This window comes from Notothenia rossii (genome assembly GCF_949606895.1).
Source record: "Notothenia rossii genome assembly, chromosome: 4".
Classification (NCBI taxonomy): Eukaryota; Metazoa; Chordata; class Actinopteri; order Perciformes; family Nototheniidae; genus Notothenia; species Notothenia rossii.
The window spans coordinates 62,246,373-62,273,267 of record NC_136902.1 but is presented as its reverse complement, the minus strand read 5'-3'; the positions used below and the strand labels follow the sequence as shown (position 1 = coordinate 62,273,267).

The following is a 26,895-nucleotide window of genomic DNA, read 5'->3' as shown; positions in this document are numbered from 1 at the left end:
TTATAATAAGCTGCAGGTAAATGAAGGAGATCGTGTAAGCCATTATAATTCATCCTCTGGGGACCATGCATGTCTTAACAAAATCCCATTTTAGTCCAATGTTAGAAGTTTCAGTCTGGCACAAAGTGACTTGAAGTACAATGGTGTTAGTAGTGTTGATCCTGTTACTAGGGTGGTGCGAAATGCGAGATGTAGCCCCCTGTCTGCCCGGCAAGGGGCGCTGAGCGGCTTTGGCTGCTGCAGGGCGCCTCCGAGCGGGGCTGGCAGTGGGAGCAGCCGGCTATCGCTAGCTGAAAGCCAGTCTGCGGCTTCTGTTCCTGACGAGCCGAGCTGCGCCCAGAAACAAGGCACCAGCGGTGCTCCATAGTTGTCCTGGAGAACAGTGAGTACTTCTTTCTACATAAACATGTGTGTGGGGCACTGGGTGTTTGAAGCCAGCCTTGTGGAGGCAGGCGGGCGATCGGGCTCACTGGGTAATTTTCACAGGATCCCAGTATATTGTTCTTGTTCCAGGATTTGCCCCACCAAAGAAGAGGGCAGAGAACCGAGGCTGTGGCTGGAGCCAATCAAGCTATTTAGCTAGCTAGGTGGCTCTGTCCAAAGTTGCAGAAAATCATTATGAATGACTTATGGCTTTTATATCTGGTGTTTTTTTGTTTGCGGTTTAATAAAATGGCAAATATTTGTTATTAGGTAACGTTAACCTCCACCTACGAAACGGTAGCTCGGCTCGCTAATGTAGCCGAAAAGCTACACCTATTTAGCGCTGTCATGCTTTTTGTCCCCCGACTTCACATTAAATGCAGAGTGGGGATAATAAATGTTGCTTTGTGTATGCTTCAGTGCCAGATGTTAGCATCGTTTCACCCTCAGCAGCCATTAGATAAACAGAAGAAAGCATTAAACAGCAGCACCGTTAGCGTTTAATGTCCCCTAGCTCTGGTTATTGGTTATTTTACACACACACACACACACACACACACACACACACACACACACACACACACACACACACACACACACACACACACACACACACACACACACACACACACACTAAAGCTGACCATTCACTCTGGCCCTGTCTGTAGTCAAAGATAACAGTCACTGACTCAAAAGCAGAGGTGGAAAGTAACAAAGCTAATTTATAAGTACTGTACTCAAGTACAATTTTGAGGGATTTGTACTTAAATGTAGTATTCTAATTTGTTGCTACTTTGTTATTCTACCCATCTACAACTCAAATGTTAATAGTGTACTTGTACTCCTCTACATTCATTTAATTCCTTTTGTTACTTGAATACCTGGAATAACATTTGCAAGCTACCCTGCAGTATAAAAAGTAATTTAAACTAGCTGCAACTTTACCAGCTTTGATAACATTTTAATTATCAATAATTATAAAACATATCGAATGAAATGGACCGATCTGCATAATGACTTGAGTACTTTTACGTTTGGTAATCTAAGTATATTTTGATGCTAATACTTTTGCACTTTTACTTTTGAGTTATATTAGATTTCAGGACTTTTATTTGTAACAGAGTATTCTAAAATTCTTTTACCCAAGCACTTCTTCCACCTCTGGTGAAAAGGAGCTTTTAGGACACTTGTATTACTGTTCTGGGTTAATTGTTCCTATATAATCCATTGAGAAGCACTACATTTTTCTAAAATGTCAACTTAATCCTGAGGCGATGAGTGGTAATGTTTCAGCACCCTGAAGCACTGTATTGAATGGGGAAAGGAGAGCAGGCCGGAGTCTGAGGATCGAAAGGTGCGGGACGGGATGTATGGGTGCAGGAGATCTATGAGGTACTGAGGGGAGAGGGCATGGAGGGACTTGTAGGTGACGAGGAGGAATTTGTAGGTGATGCAGGACTTGACCGGGAGCCAGTGGAGGTTGAAGAGAGTGGGGGTGATGTGCTGCCAGCGCTTGGTGCGTGTGAGAACCCTGGCAGCTGAGTTCTGGTGAGGAGGTCATTGGTGATTTTGATCAGGGCGGTCTCGGTGCTGTGGTGGGTCCGGTAGGCAGATTGAAAGGGTTCATAGAGCTCATGGTTGGACATGTGATGGTGGAGTTGGTTGGCAACTGCTCTTTCCAAGATTTTGAATGGATGGATCTGCGGACTGCTTGTGGCAGGAAGAGTTCCTAATATTTGAGGGTTTGGAGAGACCCCGTCAAAAAACAAGTCCAGGAATGTGTTTTGGTCCTTCGAAGCACATCCAATGAAATATCAGAGTGTTGGAGGTCTTTAGTGATGTAGGCCTGTACCTTATACAATGCTGTGAGACTTCTGAGGCAGATTTCTGAAACAAAGTGAATAAACTATAAAATAGCCAGATGTTACTGGGAAGTAAGATATTTCAAACGCTCGCCACTTCCGTTAGTAGTTATATCCCGTTATCAATGATGTCACTAATCTAGGCAATATAATACTTAAATGATTATATGTAATTGCACATAATTTAATATCTGATAAAGTCCCAGGCTGATTTATTGTCATTGTACAACACAAGGTTACACAAGAAAATGCAGTTGTCGTCCCTTTATGCAGCACCAGAAAAAAACAAAGCTATTTTTGAAGGTGGAGTTTGAAGGATGAGTTAAAGAGGGAAGAAGCTGCTCTGTAGTCTGGTGGTGCAGCAGCAGATATTGCTGTCCAGATGACAGCACGTTATATTGTCCTCTAATCTAATGTCTTTCGGACTCTGCGAAGGCACCCAACAGTGTTAAGTTCTCAAATATATTTTTGCTAATAACAAAAAGAGCTCTCAAAGAGAGCTCAACAAATGTTGACTTAAAAGATCCCAAACCTTAACAAATGCCCTAAAAGTCATGGCAAAAATATTGTCACATCAATAATCTGAATGTTTTTGATTGTTTAAAAAAAACATTATATTATCGGTGTTTTAAATATATATTAGTTTTATTAGCTGTGTCCAGCTAAAAACAAGATTTGATTTAATTAATATTTTATATGCTTGACACAGTTTGTTCTCCTTTTCTCTTTCCCCAGGGGGTTCGTCCCTGTCGGTTACAACAAAAGCGTCTTTGAACTGGACCTCCATCTCGGTAGAGAAAATAGATTAACGGTGGACGGAAAGGCATCGTCTAGTTTGTCACCATGTTTAATCTGATGAAAAAGGACAAGGAGAGGGAAGGGAGTAAGAAGGACAAGAAGGATAAGAAGGAGAGGATGTCTGCAGCAGAGCTGCGCAGCCTGGAAGAAATGAGCATGCGTCGTGGCTTCTTCAACCTGAAGAGGGAGTCCAAGCGTGAGTCCAAGACCAAACTGGAGATCTCCAACCCCATTCCCATCAAAGTGGCCAGCAGCAACGAGCTCACCCTCACTGACATAGAATCGGATGGCTTGAGCAACCGCAGCAGCATGGTTTTTGATGATCAGCTGAGCGCCGCCAGCTCCACCGATGACCTGAAGGGGGAGGGCGGGGAAGGATCAGATGGACGTCGAGGCTCGGTACGGGATCGCGTTGCTCACTTCGGTTCCCTCGCCAAGACCAACTCCTCTCAGATGATGAAACGCTTCTCCTTCTCCCAGAAGAGTAAAGAAGAGAGCCCTTCGGAGAGCTCCACCCCCTCAGGCCAGAACTCTTCTGCCCCATCCCCGCAGGTGGAGAGCAAAGTCTTCAGCATGCTCCGCAAACACAGCTTGAGGCAGCAGCCTGAATTTGCACCTGAGCCCCAAAAAGTCTACGTCCCTGAGGTGGTCGACAAGACCTTCCCCGCACAGCTTCAGCTGCCGGCTGTGGTCGCACCAAGCGCACCAGAGATCCGTGAGCTGGAACTCCAACGGCGCAACACTGGCGACTTCGGGTTTTCGTTGCGTCGCACCACCATGCTGGACCACAGCCCTGACGGAGGAGTGTACAGGCGTGTCGTCCACTTTGCAGAGCCTGGCGCCGGGACCAAGGACCTGGCGCTGGGGCTGGTGCCTGGCGACAGGCTGGTGGAGATAAACGGACGCAACGTGGAGAACAAGAGCCGGGACGAGATAGTGGAGATGATCCGTCAGTCGGGGGACACGGTGAGGCTGAAGGTGCAGGCCATCCTGGAGCTGAGCGAGCTGAGCCGCTGCTGGTTGAGGAACACCGAGGGGCTGCGCAGGGAGGCCCGACAAGTAAGCAGCTCTTTACAAACTCTTAAACTATCTTCGCCACGAGTGCTGCTCTCTTTCCATATCTTGGCAGGTTGACTGTCTTCTAATCTGAAACTCTTTCAGTGTTTCCTCACAGTTTTATGAGTGCCGTGTTTCAGAACTTTTTTTACAGGCAGATTTTCTGATACATCAATGTGCCAGATTCTCATGTCTAATCATGACGTGGGGGCTGATGCCTGTTAGATGACAGTCAATTCAAGGTGTCCTGCTTTGAATACAAAGCTTCAAGACTTAATGAATTGAAAATAATCACCTTGAGTCTTAACTTTTCTTACCACTCTTGCCTTGGCTTTTAAAAGGATTTGTTTACATTGATTCCCCTTTTTTTACATTCCTATATTTTCTCAACGGATCTCCATTTCAAAATTTCAGAGCATATCTATGATTTCGTGATCGCCTCTACATGCCTCTTGTTTACTGCTGTATTACTGCCAGAAAAGCATTTAATGCCTTCACAAGTCCAACTCAAATTAGATTGCATATGCTACTGCTTAATGTCTCATCTACAGTTATTGTTTGTGCTTCTAAGACATGCTATCCAAGTGCCTGATCGTGATGTAAGAGACAACGGTTCAGTGTTTTCAACCTTTATTTTGTGAGACTATGGTATGTGGACCTTGGACTATCTAGTGGGTCTTGGGATTTGCTCCCCTGGAACAATATTTTATACATTTCTATAGTTAAATATATGAATCTGGTGTTGCACATAATTACAGGCTTAGATTACAGAAAAAGGTTTGTGAAAAATATCTATCAATCCAAGCAACCTCCCAGCCCCCAAAATAACCCTTGTTTTAATTCCTTTATACATCATGTTTCCTTGTATATGGTGTCAGAGTGGAAATAAAATGAGCTTTTTATAGGACAAAGAAACTTGTTTTTAACAGTGAATATGACAAAAAATCCTTTTGCATGTTGTCAATGCAGATGACTCTGTAAAAAAGTGACTAACCCAGAGCCGTGAGCAACCTTCACCCTCAGACTTTCATAGCCGAAGTATGCCAACAGTCACAGATAATCCTTTTGTTTTTTCCTGAAACTCTAGTGGGAAAAGCTAAGTGGAAGGCCATTATTTTTGCCTTTTTATTGGTTTCAATTAGGGTTGCAAAATTCCGGGAATTTTCAAAGACGGAAACTTTCCATGGGAATTAACTGGGAATTTACAAAATTGAAGGTTGGCTCTTCATAGGGAACTTAAATATAGTTGGGGAAAGTATATTTTAGCATAATCTTGACTAAAACAAACAGATGCCATTCAAGTACACTTGAATATCCATGCCATAGCACACTGCTTACTGCATGGCTATTGAGACCACACCCCCTACAGGCACTGTGTATTCCTCCATCACATGCACAGATGATTTCGAGAAGACTGGATCACACTATGGGACTTTTTGGAGGGAGAAGGGCTCTTTTCATTGAACATTTTTGAATGGGGCTTTGTGGGGATTTTTGGATAGGGGGTGCATTTCTGTTCATTTTTTAATGAGTGGGGTTGGGGGGGATGAGTAATATTTAACTCAAAATTCCTGTTTTCGTTCTTCAATGAAACAAATAATTGTTCAATAAAATAATTAAAACTTGTTCTGTTCTTAAAAAAATAAATTTAAAAAAGTTGAAATGTCATGTTTTTTTGTTTAATTTTGCATCGAATATTTCCAAAATTCCCCAGCTTAACTTCCCATGGAAACTTTCCGGAAATTTTCCGCCCCTTTGCAACCCTAGTTTCAATAGTAGCACTCTTAATACAGAGTCCACATCAGTACGTTTTGTCAGTGAGATCTCTTCCCAGACTGTGTCTTACAGGGAGACTTCACAGTATTGGGAACTTGAGCTAAATTTAGCTATATTTATTTAACTTGCAACAGAAAAAGGCGATGGCTGGTTTGAACCTGGCAGGTGTACAAGTCCATCATCTGCTGGAAATAAAGTCCATGCAGGGCTTGTACAACACTAGTCTTGGCTGCTTTATATCGTTGCATACTGACTGTTTGTTGTGACTAAACGTACATACTGTTTTCGTTCTTCAATGAAACAAATAATTGTTCAATAAAATAATTAAAACTTGTTCTGTTCTTAAAAAAATAAATTTAAAAAAGTTGAAATGTCATGTTTTTTTGTTTAATTTTGCATCGAATATTTCCAAAATTCCCCAGCTTAACTTCCCATGGAAACTTTCCGGAAATTTTCCGCCCCTTTGCAACCCTAGTTTCAATAGTAGCACTCTTAATACAGAGTCCACATCAGTACGTTTTGTCAGTGAGATCTCTGCTTTATATCGTTGCATACTGACTATGTTTGTTGTGACTAAACGTACATACTGTGGTCTATGGAAAACTGATCATATGATTTCCAATTGGAAGAGTTGTGTAGAAGGTCAGCATTTACAGTAGTGTCCTGCATCAGAGGACTTTGTTTGTTTGCCTCCGTTGGCCATGGTTCAAGAGTCCTTGTGACACTGTCAGACTGAAAGGGACTCTAACCCCCCCCACCCATCTCACCACAATTGGATTCATCTGCTCCTGGAGGCGAGGCAGAGAGTGACTGTATGTGGCCCATGTTGTCCTTTTCCTGACAAGAGACAGAAGACGTGACTGGGTGTGGAAGCTCTCACATAAGAGACTTACTTTGAGTTATGTGAGGAGCTGCTCTAATGACTTCCATGGAGCAAACAGGAAGTGCACAGTGGAGGGAGCTTTGTTGAAGTGTTTAGTGTTGGGCCAGACACACACACACACACACACACACACACACACACACACACACACACACACACACACACACACACACACACATTTCCTCTCCTTTAACTTCATGAGCCAATTGGCTGATTTGTGTATGTGTGTGTGTGTTAAACAGCAGGCCTGTCTGCACCTCTTTGTCCTCTTCAACGGATATCAGCAGCCCGAGTGCTGGTTTAAATAAAGGAGAGGAGAGGGCAACCACTCAGTTCGACAAATTGACACGGCACCTGCCAGGTCAAACAATGTAGCTTGTTGCAGTAATGTATTTTTGTTGGCCGATCAGGAATTTATCATGGCATCGGCCTCCAACAACAAAACACAGATTTTTCCATTAGATTTTGGATGATAACAGAAAATAAGCTCTGTGGCAAACAAACATTTATGATGCTTATGACTAGTTTGGTATCAACAACACTTTGAAATATTTAGCGTGAACATAATCGGCAGAACTCAAAAGCTAATGTTAGGCCATGAACAAACTACATTATGGTGCATTATAACTTCACATTAACACAGCTAAACTAAAGGTGTACTCGTGGTCAGCGCGATGACGTTCAGTAGTTGACTTTGATGCTTACAGCTAGCCTTAGGTCTGTTTTTATGGTCTATCATTATATATATATATATATATATATATATCAGATTTTGTTTCTTGTTTAATCAATTATTGGATTGGACTAGAACAATTTCAGAAAATTATTAAAATGCCTATCACGATTCCTCAGACACTATGCCTTCAATTTGACATTGATCCAAATCTAGATCTCAGAATTTTGGGAGGACAGTTTTAACATAACTATATAGGAAAAATATATCAATAATTTCCAAATGTTTATGGACTAGAATAATCCTCTTGAAGAAGAAAGATTGGGTTTGACAATATGTAATGTCCTGCTGGGAGCTAATCCTCAATAGGTTAAACAGCTGAAGTCAGGCAGCATTGTGTCAGTCCACCCAAAGCTGCAGACAGGAGTCTGCCCCACAGACATGAACTCAGGAAGAGTTAATGAACACAGACAGGATGCACCTTTTATTTTCGCTAGGAGCGGTACGAGCCGGATATTCTAAGCACTGGGATGTCTTAAAGAAGGAGGAAACATTTTCACCCTGAAGCAACAAATACAAAAACGACTGGCTCCAGTTAGCTCGGCTAGATGCACAAGATCTTTTGCTGATACTGATAATTTTAAGCATCAAGTGATAGGAGTAATTTAGGTAGGCCTGCTGTGTTTTTTAAATGTCTTGTCGTTGTACATAAACTTAGATTCATATTTAAAATGAAATAATAAAAAATCACATTAAAAAGCTCCAAGAGTGTAGTTTCAAAGTGGTGCTGGAATGAATCATATATCCGGAAATAAGTTAGCATTTAATACTTAGCATTTTCGCTTGTGTCAAAGTCAATGTTTTTTTGAATGCGTTTGTGGTTAGACATTGGAAATAGGGTCTTAGGTTTATGCAAGTTTTCGCATTTTTCGCAGAGGGTTCAAGAAGAAAGATGTGTCAGTAAACACCCCACTGGTTTGCTTCCTAAGCTTCTATGTGTTGAAATGGCGGTCGCTTACAAGTGTCTTGGACCACCAATCACCATCATGCTGAACATGAGCCGCCTTTAGCTTAGTGATCTTGATGCGAAGTCCTGTGACAGTACATTACAGCTAATACGCTAGCTTCTACTGCAAAAAGATAGCTTTCGACTTTTGTAAATTGCATTTACACTTCAAAAATAATACAAGTGGTGTTAATATGTGAATCCTGAGGAACAAAATATCAAAGCACCATACATGTGCATTTTCTGCAATTATCCAACATCAAATGGAAAAAACGCGTTGGTTTTTGTTTGGGGAGCCCTTGCAATGTTAACTTCAAGGTCAGCCTACAAAAATACGTCATCACTTCTCCCTAACCCCTCACTGTGTAGGAATTAGTGATGTTGTTATGTGGAGAATCTGTGCTCAGCACTAACACAGCAGAGGCTTGCTCCAGGTCTAGCTGAACCTGATGTGCAGCATTCACTGCTTCAAAGGCAAACAGAGGACAACCCAGTCTGGGCCTTCACCGTCCTCAGCTTCACCTCTGTGTCTCCAACAAGACTTCGCTCTATAGGAGCCTTCTGCTTCACATGTACCTTAGCACCTGGCTCATCCCTAGTGTTCCTCCTGTCTACTGTCTAGGATGTTCATTTAGATGTTTGATTAATAGTTAATTCTATAGGCACTTTCACACCGCAGTACTTTTCCCACTTTAGTTCCGATATAGTTCCAAAATGTTGCGTCCACACCCAAAAAATCAGGAACTAAAATTAGTTCATGAGAACCTTTTTACCCCCTTTTCCGTCCCTGCTAGAGAGCAGGGACTTTCGTGTGAGAAAAAAGTTCCTATTTCTGATTTACTCGGACGGCTTCTCGGAAGGCTTCAGTAGAAGCTGCTGGGAGACCCAGCAGCTTCTACTGAAGCCTTCCGAGAAGCCGTACACGCCGTACGGCAGTACACGCCGTGAAGTTGTTTGCGGCCTGCCAGTAAAACCAAAGCAGAGGAAGAAGAAGTGACGTCAGCGGCTTCATTTGCCTAATCCTCCCCCAGGGACTTATTCCGGTGTGAACTAAAGAGTTCTCATGAACTAAGTTCTGATGAACCTTTGTGGGAAAAGTACTGCGGTGGGAAAGCGACTAATCAATCCAGTACTTCGCATTTAATACATTTTTAATGCAGACTCATAAACAGACCGCAGAGAGCCAGCATAATATAACCACCCAGAGTTCTTAAGGTCTTTTGTTTCAATAGTGTAGCTCTTTGGATTAAAATGTGTTTAAAGCATTGAAGTTCAAATAGATTAGAGTGGTGCAGGAACGAGTCCTAAACCCAGAAAAGAGTCAGCATTCTACCCCTAATGGTTCCCTATGGTACTGTCTCTGAGTAAATAAGTTATTTGGTTAACCCAGGGGTTCCCAACTTTCTTCCCAAGAGCCCCCCCAAATGACTCCTGTTGGAAATTGCGCCGGGGGGGGGAAAACAGCGGTAATTAAAGTTTAAAAGTCTCAAAAATGCTACAACTACTGTCACAAACTGGATGAATGTGAAGTATTTTGTTAAAGGAGGATGAAAGCGTAATTAAGGAGCACTACTGGAGTGACTTTGATGGTTATTGGACTCAGGATTAATTCATTTGGATTCCCGCTGTATGAAGAAATGAATCTATTCAGAAAGCAATTGTGACTTAACTCGTTTCTACTTTTCTTTTTTTTCCCTACCCACTCCGGGCTTGAACTATTTACCCAGAAAACCATATAAATAATGTTTTGAGATAATCCTGACCTACACTTACATTTCTTCATACAGATTTTCCTTTTGGCCATTATTTTAGATTGAGAAAAGAGATATTTGAAAGAGAATGAGGATGACATGCAGAAAGGCTCAGTAACATGTACTGGGCAGTCGAGAAGACAAAACTTAAAGTGTGTCGTGGTTCAGTCAAGTTACTGTTGAGTATGATGGTGTTAAGGTTTCTTGTAAAGCATTCCTGCAAAGATAAGTTTACAAAAACGTAAACTGAAATGGTAAAAGTATATTACCACCTTTTGACCGCTACAGAAAATATGCCTCAATGGCCGGCTCAATGAATGGGGTTCGGCTCTCACTGGTGGCTTGGTATATGACAGCTTTCTGGTCTTACATCTTGCATCTGTCTCTAAAGTTCACTCTCCGGAATCAAGAGACGAGGGGGCAGTTTTACTTGATAGGAGAAGCAAAACATTTGGTGTTAAACTCTGTGACCTTGCTCTTTGAGTGTAGTGTAAACTAAGGATAAAACTTATACTTAAAAATGATTGGAAAATTGCTTTAAGGTTGTTGTCCTAGTTAGGTGTTACATAAATGAATTTTGGACATGTTGTCGTGTGGCTTGTTGCTTCTTGTCATCATATTTTCTCCTGAGTCCCCGCCTGTAAAGTAGAATTTTAGGCAATGTAAGGATATGAACGTCTAATCGAAGGATCAGACGTGTACATTGGTTATTTAATTGATTCTCATATTTCCCAGATATAATTAAGACAGAGGCTCTGCTAACTATCGCTCAGGAAGCTGGCTCTGTTTTATTTGATATTAATGTATTCTTTTAACAACCCAATTAGCCTTTTGCTGGAAAGCTTTAAGCTGCAGCAGTAGTCCAGATTGGAGGGGCCTGAGAGGAGAGGGGAGGGGAGGTGAGGGGAGGAGAGGGGGGGGGGTGGAGCGTGGGAGAGAGGGGAGGTTAAAGTAGCAACAAGCCATCTTCACTTGGAAACAAACGGGAAGCAGGCTTCTCCCTTAAGGTCTCACTCTGGCATTTGTGGAATCTGCTTTGGAACAAATAGGCCACTTCCTGACTCTTTCCCCCGGGAGTTTCTTGTGGAGGAAGAGGAATGCACTTCTGAGGCTTAGGGAGGAGGGAGGGAACTTGATGTTTGTCAATGTGTTATATGATAAATAATAATTGATATGATTTCTAAAACATGTCCACATGTCTACGCTCATAAGAAGGCTACATTATTCATCAGTTGTTTATATGTTTTAGACAGACATTAATTAGACCCTCCAGAAAAACGCGATTCTGCGATCGCAGAATTTACCGCATAATCAGCAAAATGGCGCAGGTTTTTAAAAGGCCGCATATTTATCAAAAGGCCGCATAATCCCCGCATTTTCCACACAAAGTTGAGAAGAAAAAAAGTTAACTCGTCTTGACGTGACGTCATCAGCTCGTGCATCACAGAATGTAAACAACAATGTATAGAGTGAACGTGTGGAGCTCACACGATAGAGAAAACACCAAGATGAAAAAAATCTAATCCATCTCATTTACCGACGAACATTTCTACTAAAGACCGGGCAAAAAGTGGGGGGAAACTATTCTGCACCCCGTGCAACTGTGTGTTGGAGCATAAGGGAAAATCGACGGTGACGACCCACTTTAATTCATTCAAACATTCGAAAATGCTTTCTGCTGCTGCGGACAAGAAAGCCAAACAACTCACGTTCACCGAGGCATCAACCTCCAAAACCCTTTCGAGGGCTACAAGAAACGAAGTGAGTAGCCTACAAGATTGAAGCTGGTCAGTTAACGAATGAGTAAATTAAAACAGAATGAGGCGGAGAAGTGTGTGTGTGTGTGTGTGTGTGGGGGGGGTGTGTGTGTGTGTGTGTGTGAGATTAAAATAGCCCAATTGCTTTTACAATAAATAAACATTGAATGTTTTTAATTGAATAGTAAAGGGGTTTAATGTTAGTGGCAGGTTGTGTGTGAGAGAGAATAAATAGGACAGCCCAATATTTAAAAAAATTGTTATTCTTTTCCCCCGCATATTTAGCATATTTCTCAACTTTCCGCATATTTCTCAACTTCCCGCAATTTCACCACATAAAATCACATAAAACCCCCGCATGTTTAATCGCATAATCAAGGAATTTAGCCCGCGTTTTTCTGGAGGGTCTAATTAGTCCTTCGTCCCCTTTCATTTCAATGAGACCAGAACTAAAATTAGGATAATATTATTGTTTGTGTAATATTTTTCTAGAATATGATAGAAGAGTACCGATGAGACTTTGGGTCTCATACATTTTGTCTCTTGTGTCGCATTGCAGCTTTTGAAGATAGCAAATTAATGCAGTAAAAAGCTAGCTTGAGTTGGCTGAGCTTGGTTAGCTTCAGTGTCCTTTTTAAATAGAAGATGTTGTAGTAGTGTGCAGAAAGGCTCTGAGTGTTGATGTGTGAGGACAGAGCAGACGGGACACTGGAATGCTACAGGACAAGTTAGGAGCGATGGCATGTGTGACACACGCACACACAGTTTGTTTTAAACCACATCATTGTGGAAACAATGGGCCAATTTAGCATGGAGCCAACGGTAGACAAAACCGTTGATGAACCTCAGAGAGGCTGTCTAAACAAGTTTACCTGCTGAAACAGTTTCGTTAATCACAATAATTAGGTGTGCTAGTTTCATGTGAAGAATAAATACAACAAATGTTTAACTAGCGTTACTAAGTGCTTTACAAGGAACACAACACACGAGTAAAAAATAAAATAAAACAATTAAATGTATTTATTTTCAATCTTTAAAATGAAATAAAAATAGTCCAACTGTCAGGAAATGAAAGCATGAATAGAAGTTGGAGTCTCTTAAAACTCAGCATCGATTCTAACTCGGCAATATTCCTCGGATGGTAGTGGCCTTACTCTATGATTTTGTTGAGAGGTAATTGTGAAGGAGCACACTCAAAACGATCTTCTGTTCAATTGAATAACAACATGCATGAGACGGGAAAACAAACTGAATATTTGTAGGTTAAATTGGGAGGGTGGTGCTGCAGTGTAAAGCTCACGATCAGAGCAGAGACACACGTTCACTAAGCGACAAACTATAGCCGGTCGCAGAGATCTTGGGAATCAATCCAGGAGGTGGTTCATTCAGTGTTTACCAAAGTGGAGAATAGACCTACCGACCATCATAGACACTACTAGAGCCTACTACTACTAGAGCCTACTACTACTAGGCATGAATGCATTGAAATGATCTAATTAATAGACCAACCCTCAAGAGGTTCCAAAAACGTATTGAAAATAAATTCCCTGGTACTTAAGATGAAGAGGAGTGATTGCACTCAACTTCTTCTGAAAAGGACTATACAGTAGTTGCTTAAAAACATATTTGTCTCGCTTCTGGAAGGATGGTCATTGAATTGGCCGACCCCACCGCTCAGGAAGTTGTAGAAGAGGTTCACTCAAATGTCTCCTTTGTATTGGTTATTTTGCAGAGCATTGTGGCTGCATCTTCATCAGTGGTGTAGATTAGCAGTGTCTCTAATCTCTGTGGTGGCGAAAGTGTGTGATACTCATTAGTCACTCATCATTCTGTGTTGCCAGGCAGGATTATGTGTGCCCGATGCTTCTTATTTACAAAAAAGGAGGTTAACACAACACAGTTGGGCTCTTAATCTTCTTAATCACCTCTCGCTTGATTCCTCGGCCACTCGGAACCAAGTAGCCAGATCAGGGTATCATAGCAGATTTCATTGTCCTGCTGGGAGCTAATCCTCACGCCTTCCAGAGACAGGGATTAACCAGTGCTGCCTCTAAAAGGGGAGGGGGGGCCGGGCTAGACAGTGCCTTTGCTGCCAATGATGGGCAGTATATATCACAGACGTGGAGAAAATTAAGAGACTACGACAAAATTATCAGTTCATTTTATAGTTCTATTAATGGGTACTTGTTTGAGTAAAATACTATTTCACTATTCCAAATTATTTAGAGATTTTATTTGTGAAAAAACTGAACAAAAATTAAGAATACCTAAACCGAGCTTTATTAATGGGTTTGAGATTGTCCAAAGTGTCTATATCTATTCTACCTTCTCTATAACTGGTTGCAAAGTAGTGTACAAGTTGTGACACCACATGTGCCAAAGCGCTTAACCTAGCATCTTTTGTCAGAGCAATCCAACACAGGCCCTATATTATATACTTAGATTACAAGTTGGAGGAAGTCTGTGTTGTGTGACCTACAGTAATCTGAGTTTTTCTCCCATAAGTGGCCCTTGAGCTAGTTTTCATAGCCCTAAATTATAATCTTCAGCACTGTCACAAGTTCTATAACATGTCTGGACATGGACATACAGTATATTCTTAAATCGCCATTCTCTTTCTACATGAAGAGGCTTTCTTTTAAAGGGGCCCTATAATGCAAATTTAAAGGTTCATATTTGTATTTTGTTCCTCTACTATGTCATGTCTCCGTGCTTTAATGTTCAACAAGCTCTTTATTTTTCTCATACTGTCTGTGCTGCAGCACCTCTTTTCACCCTCTGTCTGAAACCAGAGCCCAGTCTGCTCTGATTGGCTAGCTGGCCTGATCTGTTGTGATTAGTCAACTGCTTAGAGATGTCCCGCCCCCTAGCCCTTCATGTTCACTGTGTTGGAGCGCTAGCCAATAGAAGAGCGAGTGTTATATCGTGATGTCACTGTTACGGATGTAAACAGAGGAGTTCAATGGAGGCGTTTCAGGCGGGCGGGGGGGGGGGGCGAGTGGGAGAGAAACTCCCTCTAGCATAATAGGGCCTCTTTAGCAAACAATGTGGTTAGGGCTGAAGCCTCTCAGTACTCGAAGGACACACTTCTATATGTACTCTGTGATATTGTATGTTTCTGTTATTTCTAGTACCAGAGTGTGGGCACTCAAAGTATTTTGACTGTAGGCTTGTTTCTATGTGGCAGGCTGTTCCCTTGTCCATTTTGCTCTGACTTTCCCAGCAAGTTTCCCTGTGGTGTGGGGTGTCTCTCCCCTCTTTGTTCTGTACACTGAATTATTTACAGGGATGCTGAAGGCAGGATGAATAATAAAGACTTGTCTGAGTTCAACTGTTCTCTTAGAAATTACATTGAGGTGTTTGGTTTCAATGCCGGGAGAAGTGGAACAAATAACAATTACACAAGTAGGAATTGATTAAACTTGAGTTAAGGATAAAACCAGTCATAGGCCTAATTTTTTTATGTAACACAATTCCCATGTCCAAGCCGACAGTGAATGTATCTTGTTTCAGGTTCTGAGTGTGTATCAGAGCCTGATCTCTCTTGTCTGTGCCACAGAGCTCCATGATCCGCTCTGTTGCTCTGGCTCACATGTTCCTTCGTTACCATGATCACACACTTCATTTGAGTTATTTCCACATTAACTTATTCCATATCTTTGATTAACCGCCAGCTATCTTTAAAGAATCAAACACAAAAAAATTATAAAAAATATGACAACTTGCATATTTTGAAACAAAGGTGACAGTACAGGTTATGGTCAGGGTTAGGGTTGAAAGTACACATGTGTAACACATTACCTGTTACACGTTACACATGTTAAGTCTTGTAATCGTCATGACACATTGTTAAGTGGGCCGATCAAAACAAAAAAGCCCTCGGAAAAAACTGCAAACAGGCTAAATGAACAAAAGGACAGGAAATTACAATTCAGTCAGAGCATCAAATGCATTTTAATCCGCTGCTAAAAATAGTACTCATCAAATGTCCTCCCTTTTGAGTGACACTTCCTCTTGTTTGAGTAACACTTGTTAAAAACAACAGTGTCTGGCTGCTTCAGGAAATTACTAAGGCTTTTTAAAAAGTAAAACTATTAATGTTTGACTTGTTGTTAAAGATGTCTAACTGATATCAAAAAAGTACAGCGAGATTAGAGGAGATATGTCAGATTTGCGTCCTATTTAGTTAAAGGTGACCTATCATGCAAAATGCACTTTTGTACGTCTTTTATACATGAATATGTGTCCCCGGTGTTCCAGGGAACTCACTAAGTGTCAGAAAACACAACCCTCTCTATTTTCCTCCATACCCAAATCTCTTAAAAAGGGGCTGCAACGGATCTGATACAGACTGATCCAGATTTGAACACTTCTATGACTTCACAGAAGTGGCGCTACGGCTATTGGGCCAACTCCGCCAATCAGGAGGAGACAGCCACGGACATTGCCGTTCGAGAGCGCTGGAGACGCTGTAGTACATATGCCAGGCCTGTAGATGGTGCTGTTCTCACAGAATCAGCCCATGCAAAGACAGTGTTAAATTGAGCGAAATGAGGAATGGCTAAAATGCATGATCTGTTTAGTATTTTGAAAAATGTAAAGTATTAATATGCCTTATATAGGTATGGTCCTACACTATATTATTCAAATATAGCATGATAGGTCCACTTTAAAAACAGTTGTTATTTGTTTTTGTATTAACAATAAGCTAATGAGGCCAATGTGTTGATGGTTAGTAGGGTTAATGGTAAATTCTCCATTTGGGAAAAAGGTAGTGGACTGGTGCTCAGAATTGGCAGATGCCATGACTTGAGGGATCAGAGAAAAACTCTGGACGGCCTTTTCTCAACCTGGAAGTATAGTACATATTTGTTAAATCAAGACCACATTTACCATAAACCTCATGGGAAACATATTTCCTTTTCCTGCCCCCTTTCAGAAGGTGATAACCAGTCTGGTGGTGCAGTAGCACAGTGCTGACTGCGGCTCACTGTAAACGGCTCTGTCAGCATTCTCCTTTCTCTCCACGCTGAGCACAGTGACTCAGCTGTATTGTCAAAGCACCTGGCTGTTTCCATGGTAACACAACGCTGCTTTGTGCTCTGCTTCACCTGTTAGCAGTGTGATTTGGGGCAAACTTTCAATTTAAAACGGATCATACTAAGAACGTTATTTTTTTTTACGAGGTGTGTATGCGTGAAAAAGTTGTGCTTTCAATGTATTTGTATAAGACTCACATATGCTACAATACAATGAAAGCTTACATGGAAATGTCCCTTGGTGCAATATGGGACCTTCCAGTCTTTTTTTTCTGAATGGAAATAATTTATTTATTCTGGGGGAAATTGGGTTTCCAGACAGTTGCTCCATTTTAGAAATAAAAAAACCCCCAATACATTCATAGAAACATAAGAAGTTAAAGAGTAATGTTGAATAAAAGATAAAAGTGCATAGAATAAATAAATAAAGATGGACCAGTAGTATCACTTCATGAAAAGGGTCTATTTAACTCTGAGTGACATAACATCGATAGATTTACAATAAAGACGTCAGATCGCAAATAATAATAACAAGTCGGAAACTCTATCAGTGCTGAGATCAATGCCATCTGTTATGACACCAAACGCCTTTGCTAAGTTTATGGAACGCCTTTGGTAGACAGGGAGTTCCTCTTCTCCCTGGGATAATTACAGGCCTGTCCGTAGCCCGCAAATACTAGGATACAGCAGGCACTGACAAACTGACTCCGTTCATCTTATCAGCTCACAGTCTGCTGTTCAGACTCACACTCTAATAAGCAGTGTAATGAATTGTATCTTGTTCAACAACTGGCATGACGGATTACCCAATATACAGATACATGTGTTTGTGTCTGCTGAGTCAACTGGAGACAAGGTTCTACCCTCGGCTGTGTCGGGAAATCAGCAGGATTTTATTATCCAAAAACATGTGACTTTAATCTACGGTTGTCTGACATCTTACAGAACAAGATACAAATAGTTGTAGTATTGCTAAGGGGTATCATACGCCACCCAAGACACTTTCAGATTTTGCACATCTTTGGGAGAAGTCATTCAGAAAAAGTCTGGATATGATGTTCATTTGTTCAAGGGGGGCTTTTTGTTTGACTTTAAGATGTATTTTTGTTGATCTGAACTTAGCTTAAAGCTCTGAACTGTTGACTTTTAGAACCAGACTCAATATTATATATTGTCGCATATAACAACATATGGTTTCATTTGTTCATGAGTGTGGAAAATAACTACTTTATGGTAGTTGTATTGCAATGTTTAAAAGGGTTTGTGTGATGTTTACAGGGTCCAGAATCTGACTATTAAAATGGTTTCACCCGACCTGACTAGCACCCTAGCAACTCAAATTGCTAAAGTGTATGCGTAGCACATAGGGGGCGTTATCACCTTCCCGTATAAACTGTCTAGAGTTAAATTCATCAACATTGGGTAAGGCAGTGCTGGGACTGGATACATCGGTAAAGTGTTCCTTAACTTGATAGACAATGTTTCCATGATACCTAATGTTTAATATAAAATATTCCAACCGATGGACTGTCTACTCCAAGTAGGGAATGAGTCCTTACCCCAAGTGAAGGTGTTCAAGTATCTCGGGGTCTTGTTCTCGAGTGAGGGAACAATGGAGCGTGAGATGGGCTGGAGAATCGGAGCAGCGGGAGCGGTACTGCTGTCGCTTTACCGCACCGTTGTGACGAAAAGGGAGCTGAGCCAGAAGGCAAAGCTCTCTGTCTACCGCGCCATTTTCGTTCCTACCCTCACCTATGGCCATGAAGGATGGGTCATGACCGAAAGAACGAGATCGCGGATACAAACGGCCGAGATGGGTTTTCTCCGCAGGGTGGCTGGTGTCTCCCTTAGGGATAAGGTGAGAAGTTCAGTCATCCGGGAGGGACTCGGAGTTGAACCGCTCCTCCTTCGCGTCGAAAGGAGCCAGTTGAGGTGGTTCAGGCACCTAGTAAGGATGCCACGTGGGCGCCTCCCTAGGGAGGTGTTCCAGGCAAGTCCAGCTGGGAAGAGACCGAGGGGTAGACCTAGGACCAGGTGGAGGGATTATATCTCTTCGCTGGCCTGGGAGCGCCTTGGGATCCCCCAGTCAGGGCTGGTTGATGTGGCCAGGGAAAAGAAAGTTTGGGGCTCCCTGCTGGAACTGCTACCTCCGAGACCCGACCATGGATAAGCGGGAGAAGATGGATGGATGGATGGATGCCAGCCCTATTGTGTGGCCAAATATTTCACCATGGTTTTCACCATGCTGCTGTTAAATTTCTTCTTATGCCAATTTTGTTCTGTTTTTGGTTTTTCTTGCATTAATCGAAGGAACTACAACTGCATTTTGTGGTAGAACCCTGTATCTTGAATGTAAACGCAGATGTTTTGTCTCAGTTCGATGCCATGCGTGATTGTGTCCCCTAAATCTGAATTTCGACAATTTGGAACAATCACATATCTAACACACTTGCAATTCAAGGAAATAGTTCAGAAAAGGAAATACTTTCCCGTAAGGCAACAAAGCAAATCATGTGATATTTCAGACCAATCACAGACTAACAGTAGGCTGCTGGTGGGTGAATAATTTAGCCAGGCCTGCAGGCTGCTGAAGCCAATGAACTGCTTTGTTTACAGCACATATGGGTTCTTTTGTTCGTATCCAATACAACTTCAAACATACATGCATGTTAATGTTTCTTACGCAATCACTCCCTCAGCACATATAGCTTAAATGCCACACTTCAGCACATGTCCACTGCTGTCCAGTTTCCGACTGAGCAAACAGGGCAGTGAATAGGCGGATGTTTTATCTACTACTCCTTAGCTGACCTAAGCCCTAGGGCTACCGTCAGCCAGTGTCAGTGTATGTGCCAGGCTCATTGTTCATTTTATCCTGTAACTGCTGTGTGGCTGTGTTCATGACTGTAAGCTCTCATATGGCATTGTAGTTATTGACTTATTGTAAGAGTATGGAGACAGATTGCTGTTTCTGCTGTGCTCTCAAGGCAATTCATCAAACCCGAATCACTCGTCACCTTTTGATTTGCATCTGTCGACTTGTTTATTCATATAGTAGAATGCCCCTAAATGCAACAACGTTAATGGTCCAACACAAGCCCCAGTATCTTATCTTTTAAAATGTTTAATCTGTTAGTTGCTTAGTTTTTGTATGGTGTTACACATAGAGTATGTTTTCCTTTTGAGATTTGTTGTTGTGTGATTCTTCTTGATGACAGTGTTTGGGACTCTAGGGACAGCAATGACGAGATCCAGCCAAAGATACTCTAATCACATTGCTGTTCCTTCACGGATGATTTATAATAGGGTGGCGCAGGAATATGTCCTAACAGCCGGAAATAAGTAAGCATTTTCGGTTCACTTGTCTCAAGTTCAAATTAATTTCAACTTAAGGCCAGAAATAAGATGTGTATTCAACACAAGCTTAAATGATTTTTAAACACAAATAAAATACATCACTAAATACCTAACGAGTGCATGTCTGAAGCTTCCATGTGTCATAAAAACACATAACAAGAGGCTAAATGAGACTTCTAAACGTCACCACGCAAAACAACAGTCTGACTTTAGCTTAGTGATGGTCATGTGTAGCCATGCAGCGGTTGTCTACAGCCGAAGGTTAGCTTCTCTTTCTGCCAATTGTATTTTACACTTCAAACATATCTATAAAAAGTGTAAGTATCATTAACGTGTGTTTTCCAAAGATCTTTGCCAAAAACTCTTCTGCAATATCCAATGAAAAATATCCCATTAGTTTTTTGGCGATGGACCCCTTGCGGGCACTCGGGTACTCTTTGACTTACAGCATGGACTGACCATTCCAATTGGGCTAAGGCGTTCTATTAACAGGATTGAATGAAATCAGAAAAGCACTGTAAAACATATCGGTTATAGCTGCGGCCTGATGGCTCCTGACATGCATTGTCCCCAATCATCTTTACAGTCAATACTGCACATGCTTTCAGCCCCTCTTATGTCACTGAGGCTTTTAGTCCATGGCTTGCATCCAAATATCACTACCTCTATTTGTTTTTTGAAGCGCTTGTCCTTTGACCTAGCACGTGAGGGGAGAGGAGCTGGATTGTAAGAGCTGTGTAAAAAGCATCGTCCATGTTTTGTCCTGCCCACGCATTCCACAGAGATTACTGCAGCCAGACAGAATTAACATGCCAAAGAGGAAAACAGACATGACTGTGAAGCTGTTAAGTCTGTTTATCATGTCGTGAGATTAGAGTGTTTCTTGTTCAACGTCCTTATCGGGTGGTCCTCAACAAGGCCTTCATCCAGCCTCACGGATTGCCTGCTATTGTGTGTGTCTTTGGTACACTTTTTCTTGCCTGTCTGCTATGTTGTTCAACTTTGTGTAGCTCTTAGGCTCTGTGTAACTGGCCCCCTATGGATTTTTTTTTGCTGAAGTTAGCAGAACTAGCTTCTTGTCTAAAACTTATTTTTGTATCTGTATATAGAGTCTTTACCAGTGTTTCCCACAGATCTGTAATATACTTGGGGGTGGTGGTGGTAGCGGGGCTCTGTCTTTGGGACGTGCAACAACATTAACCTTTCTGTTGGTCGCTTGTTAGCAGACCCTTCACACGATGGCAGAGCGAACAGGTACAGGCAGGGCCCATAGTGATAGCCCTATAGTTTAAATCTACCACCCAAAAATAAACATATGGACATGGGTTGCTATTTAAAACAAATTGTAAATGTATATAGGAACCTATCCATGTGATTTTAAGTGGGGGTGGACCTCAAATCCTTTAGGAGGGTCCGGGGGCATGCCCGGCCCCCGGTAAGATTTTTTATTTTGGAGTTAAATGCATCAATCTGGTGCTGAATAAAGAGACTAGATCTATGGGAACACCAATATGAAACAGAACTGTGTACATTTCAATAATCATAAAATCATGGCCATAACCAATAACATACCATTTCATGAAAAAACACTGAAACTTGTTTTGTTATTTTTTTATTTTTGGTTCATTTATAGTTGCGATTGTGTCTGTGCTCCTGAAACCCCCCGGTCCTCCCGATGCCCAGTCCGGGACTGGGTACAAGAGGCGTAGGTCAAGGGATCATTGTCCACAAGTTAATCAATCGCAGATGACGTCGTGGTCGAAAAAATAAATAAAATAAAAACATTAAAAATAAATAAAAAAAAAAAAAAACCTAAATGGTTTGCGAAATATACTTGGGCGGCCGTTAATATACCTGGGCGGCCCGCCCAAGTAAAGTCTATGTGTGGGAAACCCTGCTTACTACACCATGTCAAAGGTTTATAGCTAAGGAAGTTCCACCAATGAGCGATTTACCCCTCTGAACCTCTCAGATTTTTTTATTTTAGTAATTGTTTTTAGACATAATGGAGTTGATACTCTTAGTAGTGTTTTACAAGAAAATGTTGGTATATATATCTATCTCCAAAACCTCTCGCAAACCATATTGTTGGTTGTGATTTTGAGTTATTCATATCTTTAGTCACCATCACTGACCATACTTGTTCTGACAGGTACAGAACTGAACATAGAGGCGTGGAGCCCTGGTAATAGACCACTAATATGCTGAACTATATTTGACAGGGTTAGTGTCTACTGTGATTTAGCTCAGAGTTTGATGTTGAAGTGAGCTGTGGCATTCCACAGAGTCAGCACACCCATCCTCGACCGACATGCTTGGACAGATTCCAGTGTTGTGGGTAAGGCCTGGAAATGTCAAACATTAGAATCATGACACAACATTCCTCCCTGCCCTTGGTATTTATGCTGTGATCCTGCGGAGACAGAATCCTCTGTAATCAGGGACTCCCTGGCCCTGGTTTTAAAGTCATTATTCAGAAATGACCAGAGGCTGATAAACTGATCATGACAGGAAATAAGAAGATGACTGACATGTACATTGGCATTGGGATATATATTTTTTAAATCCCATGGAGCAGAGAGAGGAGCTGTGGATTATTGTTATTGATTAATGCATCAGTGTTTCTTAGGGTCAAAAACACTAAACTCACAATTTAAAATGAAAGCGTTTAGTTTATTTAATAAAAGAGCACATGTTTAATGTGAAAAGTGACAGTAGATATAGACTAGAGAATGCAATTCCTGAAGAAATTGCTAGTGGGAATGCTTTATGCTGAAAATGTGATGCTAAACTGCTATGCTGAAATGTAATGTGTAAGAAGAAAGTGAAGAATTTTTATTAAAATGATACATGAACAGTGGGGGCTTGAATGTGTGATAAGAGAAGAAAAGAAAGTAAAAAGGCTTGGAAAAGCCGCAGAATATTTGAACTGCAAACTTGTGAACGAACTTGATGGCAAATGATCTGTCGCCATGGCAACGGCATTTGACGACACCCCTTAATACGCTTAGATGAGTTGATGGCTGCATCGTTACCAAACCTGTGAAGTTTTGGGCTGTTTGGAGTATTTTCACTGAAGTTTTTTGAAAACCGTTTTTCAAGGCGAGCATTGTGTTGCCATGGCAACGGCATTTGAAGAAATCTCAAAACTGTCCCGTAGATGTCTTCATGGCTGGACTGTTAGTACACATGTGAAGTTTGAGCACTTTTTAAACATTTTCATAGGAGTTATAGCGACATCATGTTTTATGGTGAGGGATGGAAACGGCTTATGGTGAGATCTCAGATTTGGCGTAGAGCTGTTGAGGCGTGGACTGGTGATATACAAGTGAAGATTGGGGGACGATTGGACCGTGTCGATTGGATTTACAGCCACATCCTGTTTCATGGCGAGTGGTCCGTTGCCATGGCAACGGCATTTGATGAAACCCCATACTACGCTTAGATGCGTTGATGGCTGCATCGTTACCAAACCTGTGAAGTTCTAGGCTGTTATGAGTATTTTCACTGAAGTTATGAGAAAACCGTGTTTCAAGGCGAGCATTGTGTTGCCATGGCAACGGCATTTAAAGAAATCTCAGAACTGTCCTGTACATGTGTTCACGGCTGGACTGTTAGCACACTGCTATCTGAAGTCTGCTGCTCTGAGCATGTCAGTCGGAGTGATGACATCTTCGTGTTCCATTACACAGGTGTTTATAGTTGAGCTAACGAAATCTGTAGAGATCAAAGGCTTCATTGTTCTGAATGAGAGATAAACCTCTTACATGTGAACGTTTTGTGGAAGAACCGTAACAGATATCTGTGAAATTTCAAAACGTGAAGCATGTCAAGGAAGTTGAGTATCTGAAGTGTAATTTTTGTGTAGTTTCAGGTTAATAATGTGGCCTTTTTGGCAGTTTAACTAAAGGTGTGCGGCTGCTGCCATGAGGAAATATCTGCCTGAAATTACAATGGGGTTTAATGGAGGAATGTTGAACGTTTTTGTCACTTCATGCCCTCAAAAAGCATTTTGTTTAATTATTTTTGCTTAATTATTTGTCATTTTTCAAGCAAGAAGATGTTTTCCTACGTGTGTCATGATAAATTATGTCTCAGGAATGTAGGGTTTGGGAATTATGGCAGTTTAAAAAAAATATATGAATGCGAATTTCAAGCTGTCCTCCACTCTAGCTATGACATCACACACTCCAGTTAATGTTACAATGTGAAGAAAACCTCTAAAACAAGGTCTGAACAATGTTTGATATCTCTAAAAGTAAGAATCAGATTTAAAAGTTGTTTTACACGAATTATGTCAGAAAGATGTGTAACATTTTAAAGTTGGAATGAGGTTTCTGATTGAAAGTATGAATGAACAGTTAGCAGTTGAAGTTGCATGAAAATTTGTTGAAGTCTGACGATTTCCTCCATTGACTTCAATGTTAAAAATGTGATGTATTATGGGATGTATCTCTGGAATTATGAAAGTTATGAATGAGAAAAGTAATAGCAATCGATTCCCGACCGAGCTGAACGTTTTGATGTTTGAACGGAGTTTCAGCGATGTTCAATGCGGGAGGAGAAGAGGGCCAAAATAACCCGGCGGAATAATAATAATAATGTTGTCCGTAGAAGAACAGTTAGTTGGAATGCTGTTAACAGCATTCCCACTAAATTAGTTGGAATTTGATGCTATATATAAAATAAAAAAAGGGGGGGGGGGGGGGGCGGGGCTCCGTTGGCTGGTGATTAGTGCCCCTCCAAGACAATGGTAGGGGAAAAACTGAACTACATTTTTTGTAGTTTAAGTGTAAATGCAATCTCGAGAAGTAAATAGCTAATGTAATGCTATAAAGCAGTGTCTCTCAAACTTTTTCATACCAAGGACCACTTAACCAATAAGAAAACACTCGCGGACCACCTAACTCCTCAAATATAAAAAAGCACATCGTTTTTCTAGAACAGATTACAAATCGCCTGAAAATGGTACAAACAAGTGGCAATATGTGTGATGAAGGTGTTGCGCTGGGCTATATCATGAAATCGAAAGTTAAACTTAACATCACTCCATAGCGGAGATATTCCCGCGAGAGTGCGGAAAACTTAAATGTATTTATTTATTTCAAATGTGAAATTTTACCAATATACTCACGGACCACTATGGGGCGATCACGGACCACGAGTGGTCCGCGGACCACACTTTGAGAAGCACTGCTATAAAGGAACTACATCACAGACGATGAGTTGATGTCACCGTTGTGTTCTCATGTTTGGCGTGATGATCTTTAGTAATCTCATTTACTCGCTTGGCAGTAACTGTCGTTTTTAAGACAATTAAAAGCTTTAGTGAGTGGGGTATTTACTAACATATTTTCTGTTGTACAACAAAACATGAACATCTTTCAAATTTGTGTTTACCACAGATCTTATTTCGGGAATCTAACCAGAACTCATAACCCATTGACTCTGAGACGACAACCCGGAAATGCTCAAAGGCTCATTGACCGGTTCATTCTCATTCTTGCACCACTCTATTGTTCTCGTGCAAGTGTTAAGCCTGCCAGGGCTTTATTCCTGGTGTTCGTATCTTTTGCTTTTATCTCAAGGCGACAAGAGTAATACTGAGTTTCAATCTCTGTGAACTATGTGTGTGCGTTTGTGTTTGATTAGTCTCAACTCTGTGATTGTTGCGTAGGAGCAGTCGTGTGTGTTCTTGCACCATACTCTTATAAAGTAATCTTCATATCAGCATCACATGTGCACATGTACAGACAGATACATCATGCACCCCATCTGACCTACATCTGCCATCCTGCACCGCACACACACACACACGCACACGCATGCGCGCATACACACACAGTCTGCCTCCCTCTTTGTATTCTCTAGTACAGCGGTTTTCAAAGTGTGAGGCGCGCCTCCCCTGGGGGGCGCCAGAGAGCTTCAGGGGAGGCGCAGCGTGAGACACAAAAGAACGAGAAAAAGACGAGTAAAGTGACACTTGCCCACTTGTGGCTGTCTGTGGAGACCGAGTTCCCCCACCTCGCCAAAAAGGCTGTAAAAGTGCTCATTCCCTCCACCTCCACCTACCTGTGTGAGTGCAGGTTTTCCGCATTGACTTTGATCAAAAGCAAGTACCGGTCAAGGCTGCAGCCAGAGGATGATCTGCGTTTATTCCTGTGTGCATCAAAGACGCAGACTCATGGTTCCCTCTAAAGTAGGGGTGAGTGTAATAAGGAGGCAAAGTTGACGTTCAGTGTGTTGCCGGGAGCATATAAGGATTTATCCACCATGTTGAAAATGTAAAAAAAAATATGTCTTGAGAACACGGCGTGCGGAAATATACGGGTCGTGCTGCAGCTAGATGTGCCTGTCCTCTGTAAGAAGGTGTCGGCGACTGACATGCAAGGAAGAACGGCTGTCCACAGGCTGTTCCAACTTTAACAACTGTATTAACTTCCAGGGCAGTGAATTGAACATGCTATTGTAATTGGGTGTGTGGTATATTTTCATGCACGGACACGCATGTTCC

The 26,895-nt window shown here is 41.6% G+C and overlaps 1 protein-coding gene across 5 annotated transcripts in view; it reads left to right on the top strand.

Moving 5' to 3' along the window:
* Positions 1–222: 222 nt before the first annotated feature.
* Positions 223–26,895, top strand: part of myo18ab (myosin XVIIIA b) — a 152,830-nt gene continuing 126,157 nt past the window's right edge. For 4 of the 5 annotated variants that reach the window (XM_079675542.1, XM_079675543.1, XM_079675539.1 and 1 more), the window contains exons 1-2: positions 223–382; positions 3,021–4,142. In XM_079675542.1, the coding sequence (XP_079531668.1) occupies positions 3,129–4,142 (1,014 nt within the window). In that variant the 5' untranslated portion in view covers positions 223–382; positions 3,021–3,128. Of the gene's footprint in view, positions 383–3,020; positions 4,143–26,895 lie in introns of those variants that run through there. The other variant, XM_079675544.1, reaches the window with a different exon arrangement.